The sequence below is a fragment of the Aplysia californica genome, unplaced genomic scaffold, assembly GCF_000002075.1.
Source record: "Aplysia californica isolate F4 #8 unplaced genomic scaffold, AplCal3.0 scaffold00048, whole genome shotgun sequence".
In the NCBI taxonomy this organism is placed as follows: domain Eukaryota; kingdom Metazoa; phylum Mollusca; class Gastropoda; order Aplysiida; family Aplysiidae; genus Aplysia; species Aplysia californica.
This window is the reverse complement of record NW_004797318.1, coordinates 630,835-636,616: the sequence shown is the minus strand read 5'-3', so window position 1 is coordinate 636,616 and position 5,782 is coordinate 630,835. Positions and strand designations below refer to the sequence as shown.

Below are 5,782 nucleotides of genomic sequence, written 5' to 3'. Positions count from 1 at the left end.
TCCAACCCGCTCTAATGGCTACCTTCTATAAGACAATCATCTGAACAAACAACCACTTCCCATTTCTTCCCTTGCGTATTGTCTACATTATAATGGCTGTGTACGACTGCCATCTGTGAAGTTAAACACCCATCACTCGACAAGACCCAGCCAGATGGGAAACATTCCTCCTGTAAAGTGCCTTTTTAAAAAACAAACAAAGAGAGAGAGAGAGAGAGAGAGAGAGAGAGAGAGAGAGAGAGAGAGAGAGAGAGAGAGAGAGAGAGAGAGAGAGAGAGAGAGAGGGAGGGAGGGCATGTTGAATCTCGAACACCATACATGCAATGTCACGACTACGAGTCCGGATGACCGTATAACCATACCAAAGATAGTAAATAACAAGATGGGCCACTCAGCCAAAAAAGTGTCCGCATGAATTTCGCTCTTTGCAGGATGGCGCTGCAGTCTGTTTTGAAGCTCTCTTTCGTTTTTCCAGAAGAAGAATAGGAATAGCACCTCCTTGCGTGCGCAGATCGACTGCTGTTCATCAGCAGTTCGGGTTCGTTCAGTGCGGAGTTTTAGTCTTTTTTTATTTTAATGACCTCTCGCCTTTCATTCTAAAGTCAAATTAAACGAAGAAAACAATCACCCTTTCCTCCGGAAGAGGTTTTTTGTCAGCGTAACCATTTTAAAAAAGCGTTCTTCCGAAATTCTTTCAAAAACTTGCTAGTTTCACTTTGATTTTTTAAAACTCAAGTAGGATAACTCGCTGTTCGCAAAAGGTGCTCTTTTGCGAAGAGGGCGCCACCGAATTTTGAGGACACCTTTTTTAATTGGCTCAAAGAGAGAAGTGGCCCCTCTTGTTATGTAGACTCTTTGACCATACACAACAATCAATACCAACGAAAAGCAATGTACGATCCTTTCTTTTGAAACCCGTTCAAGCCCTTTGTCCTCTGACTCCTTGTCGCTTTTATATCGGTCTCTGTGATGATAATGATGATGATGATGATGATGATGATGATGATGATGATGATGATGATGATGATAATGATGATGATGATGATGATGATAGTAGTAGTAGCCGTAGTAGTAGTAGCAGTAGTAGCAGTAGTAGTAGCAGTAGAAGCAGTAGCAGTAGTAATAGCAGTAGTAATAGTAGTAGCAGTAGTAATAGTAGTAGCAGTAGTAATAGTAGTAGTAGTAGTAGTAGTAGTAGTAGTAGTAGTAGTAGTAGTAGTAGTAGTTCGTCCATCAAGGTCGGACGGTGACCAAATACACCCACAGAGGAGAATGTGAGACATAGTGGAGAGGTCAGTCGCTCGTCAAGATAATGAAACAAAAGAAAAGGGCATTTTTTCTCTCCTTGGTCGATTTTTATCAATTGGTCGGGGGGGGGGATGTCTCAACACCGTCTATGTCCATATAAAACACATTTCTGTGTGAATGTTCCTGAAAAACGTTGATCACAGTACAAAAATGAAAATTTGAAGTTTCCAAGGATAGTACAGCTTTGTTGGTCACGAAATTTTGGTGGCTATTTTCTCGCCGATTTTGCCTCTGATACCAGGCGACCCCGCCTCCTTTAATCACAAATATCTCAACTTCTATTCAAGATAAATGGGTATTTTTTTATGAATTGAAGATAAGGAAACAGTTTAAAGCGATTCCAAATAATTGCATCCCCCCCCTAAAAAAAAAAATGTGACGAGCGCCTGATTCCACCGCGTCGAAACACTCTTTCCTCGAGCGAAATAGGAGAATTAGAAGAATTGAAGATTGAAATGATTTGTGGCCTCTTTTATGGAACATGAGACCAGTTCTGGCAGAGAACAGTTCGCCACATTTTGAGCATTCAAATGCTCCACTTCGCAAGTGGATGAGCCAAGCGTAGCTTGCAGACTACTCTCTTGGTTTCAGCACTTCTTATTAAATGAAACACATTCCTCACACGAGTTACTGTCACAATGAATAGACTAACAGGTTGCTCGTTTCGTTTTTTAAAATATTTTTTGTCGTTTCTATTTTCTCCTCTTTATTGTGTTCAGGACTTTCTGGACCCACACCTACGTGCATAGATTACGTAACTAAACTGCCCAATGTAACATTCATAACACATACCAAAGACAGAGAGACAGAACATTTTCTGTTAACATCTTTAATTACCCCCATCACTAAGTGGCCATAAGTAAACATTTTAGTAGTATTATACTCTTTAAACATCTGTAAGATACTGATTCCTCTGATGAACATTGATGGAACTTCGAAAGATCCCTACTCTGTTCCATCAAACTTTTACTCCCAAAACCCTGCCATTTCACTCTTTATGCAAAGACACCCTCTACACACGTGATGTTCTTTGTGTCGAGAACGTTCTTGATGTTACTTTTAACAAACTGTTTGGGTTTCTCTGTTGTTTTTCTTCAGCCCTACGAGGTCTTCCAAATTAAACAGTACTTAGAGGCTAAACAAGTGCTAGAGAGAGACTATCTTGTCAGCGTGCTGCAGAACGAAGGGTCCCTCGCCCAGGATACTGCCAACGGAAAGGTATGGTGCAGCATTTGGCGAATGTAATGCCCTTTTTAACATTGTGAGGGTGATTGAGAACCAGATTACCAAAATATCACGTTCGTTTACCATTGGCCCAACCCAATTGGAAGGAGAGCCTTTAAACCCCTGCAACATCCCAAGCTCAAGAATGTCCCTTTGAGGATTCGAACCAGGGTCACCCAGTGTGCTGGGCCAACCAAGGAATTGCCCGAAGGACTATGTAAAAATTGATTGGGAAAAATCGGTTCCCATTTTAGTACCCCAAGCTGCTCGTTTTGTTCGACAGTAGAGGCTACTTCTCCAACAAGAAAAAATAATGATGATAAGTATCATTATTATTACTGATGTGTTGTTTCAGTTGTTGTTCTGTTGTTGTTGTTGTTGTTGTTGTTGTTGTTGTTGTTGTTGTTGTTGTTGTTGTTGTTGTTATTGTTGTTACAATAGCTTGTCCTACTGAAGGCTATTATCAAGTTAAACCATTTAAACAACAGAATGATAGTATGATTACGATGAACATTTTTAGCGTTGAGAGAGGTGTAAGTGTGATGCTACCATAACATCTTTGGTATCTCTTTAATGGAATATGTCGCAAACGAAGTAGCCCACCGAACCATCCAGCGTATTAATACATTGGCTCCCATGAAGGTTTTTTCTTATAACCGTGAAGGAAACAGGACGGCAGATGAGGTGTCACATTAACAAGGAAATGGAAAGGAATATGAGCTGACATGTTAACATCGCAAGAAAATGGACAGGAAGATGAGATGGCACGTTAAATTCACAAGATGAAATAGGCTTCTAAAAAACGTTTATTAAGATATGGTGGAGGGAAGAAAAGAGAGACGGACAAAAGAAACGATGGATAGACACCGTCTCTGATTTTACAGGGTAATGTTTTGCGAAAACACAGGTTTAATGCAGTAAAAAAGAGTAATACCCATTAAATTAAAGTCTACTACAACATTAGAGTTTGGTTTATAATTGCCTACATAAATTGGCTACGCTGGGGAACAGCGGCCGCTGACGTCATTGTTACCGAGATAGGAATAGCAACTAATATCTTATCATATTATTATTTCTTTGTTACAGTTTAACTTTGAGTAATGACTTACAGTATCATATCCAGCTAGACCACTGCATGACAGAGTGACAAGAACTGTGCCTAAACATCTGCTTAGAGGGACTACGTGGAATAGACAACGATTACTTTATCTAAATGTTAGAAGTGGGAGACGTCTGAAAGGACAGCGAATGGGTCAGCGTCACCTACACACTTAGGCAGTATACTCGATAGTAACCCTAGGCCGGGACTGTCGTGAGTGGTCGGTGGGGGGGCAGCCAATTTCAAGGTAGAGATGTTCATAGAAGAGAACAGTGAACAGAGCGACTTTGTCATCTTCATAGATGCATCAATAATACGTGGGGGTCAAATCCGGATGGGCTTTCAGCGCTCGTGTAAACGTGGTCATCCAGAAAGAGCAGTCCGGCGACACCAGTATAACCACGTCCAGCATGTGCATGAAAATGAAAGCCACCACAGAGGCCTTAATTGGCAAGGCGAAGGAACATCAGACTGCCAACCTCTTCACTGACTCTGTTATTACCCGGGAAAAAGCGAAGAAGCACATTGATACACGCAGACTGGCGAGGGGAGATACAAAGCAGCAGACGTACGAAGATTGTATGATATTTTAGCTCTGGTCATACAGGAGTTCGCGGTAGTGAATGTGCTAATGGCTGAGATTGGCGGCTTCATGCAATTAGATCCATCTACAGTCATGGCAGCATAAACAGCATGGTTAAAGACCACAGTGAAAATGAAGGCTCCACATCACGCGTAATGAAAATACTGAGGGAAATTGGTGCCTCAAGAGGGTAGGTGAGAGACAGAAACCTGCGTGGAAAAGCATGAAGAATATCCAGCCTGCTGATGAGTGGCATGATCATCAAGTCAACCCTTTCGTAGATCCTGGAGAGGAGGGAGGAGCAGCTATGGCATTGTGCCGTCTGCGATGATACCTATTGCCCAATCAAGTAACCAAGTTAGTATGTGTCAGTAATCAAGATTTCATGAAATGACTTGGTCTTTAATTTAGCACAGACCGGGTCGAACCAGCCTGAACTGTTTAAGTGTACTAATAAGGACCAAAAACATTCAAAACTAATAAGAAATCTTCACGACACTTTGCTTTTACACAGCTCTATGACCGTGACTACGTTCGTGAATCTGTCACCTTTGCCTTGGCTTTGACCTACGGCAAAGTCAGCGACGAGGTCCTCGACAAGGTAACACATTTCTACATGAACCATTTCGACGTGTCCCCGGTCAACGACCTGACTGCAGACTTGCTTTTCAACCTTCCCGCCGTCCAGTACGTGGAAGGACTCACCCAGGACTTCCCAAGACGTCCGAGTAAGGTAGGTGGACGTGGGTTCATGTTTATCAAGTTTACAACCCGAGGCGGAAGCGGACAGGGGGGGAGGAGCGGGGGTTCAGGACTCAGCTGTAGTTTCACCTCTTATCCAACTCATCATCAAGTGTCTAGTATTGATGACCTTAGTGTTTCTCGTTCTCCTTCCCTCTTTCATTCGAAGCACTCATGAATGTGTTGTGGTTCATTGTGTGTGTTATGAATCATGTGCTTTGGCGTTTTCAGCTTTTCTTCCCTTTTATTTTTCCCTGTCTAATTAAGTTGTTCCAACTCTCTTTTTCTGTATGGGCTACATGCCCCATAAATTTAATCTGCCTTCTCCTTACTGTCTTGATGAGTGAACTTTTCATGTTTCCCTTTTCCAGCAGGTTTTGATTTGTCTTCTTTTCTGCTGTCAATTACACGAAAGCCAAGGACGTGATAATGAACACACTTGCGCTAAACATTAAGAAACACATGTTAATGTAACCGAGTGCAGAACACCGATCGTATCCATGCATTCAGAGAAAACGACATTTTCACAAAGGTATTGGCTAAATGTACCATGAACGCCATCATTACATGACGTAAACAGTAGACCGCAAATGCTATTGTCTGTTTTTTATACAACAGTGCCACGCTGTTATTATAGTTAACCATCTTACTATCCATATTTTTTTCCAGAGGAGGATCAATGAACTGTGTCTTTTCTTTTATCTTTTATATAGTTGTGTTATGCATCCATATACTCAGTTTAGATCATTTAGGAGGCAGACTTCGACCCTGCCTGTGGGGGGCCAACCCTGGCCGAGAGGGATAAACGGGTACAGTGACCTTATAGA

At 41.9% G+C, this 5,782-nt stretch overlaps 2 protein-coding genes across 2 annotated transcripts in view; both read left to right on the top strand.

Moving 5' to 3' along the window:
* The window catches only part of LOC101852306 (acetylcholinesterase-1-like), a gene marked incomplete in the record, with an annotated part of 12,439 nt that extends 8,215 nt beyond the window's left edge, over positions 1–4,224 (top strand). Inside the window, 2 exon segments of the mRNA XM_035968273.1 lie at positions 2,407–2,526; positions 4,003–4,224. Coding sequence (XP_035824166.1) covers positions 2,407–2,526; positions 4,003–4,224 — 342 coding nt within the window.
* The window catches only part of LOC106011053 (neuroligin-3-like), a gene marked incomplete at its 3' end in the record, with an annotated part of 5,587 nt that continues 2,807 nt past the window's right edge, over positions 3,003–5,782 (top strand). The window contains 1 exon segment of the mRNA XM_013079330.1: positions 3,003–4,947. Coding sequence (XP_012934784.1) covers positions 4,831–4,947 — 117 coding nt within the window.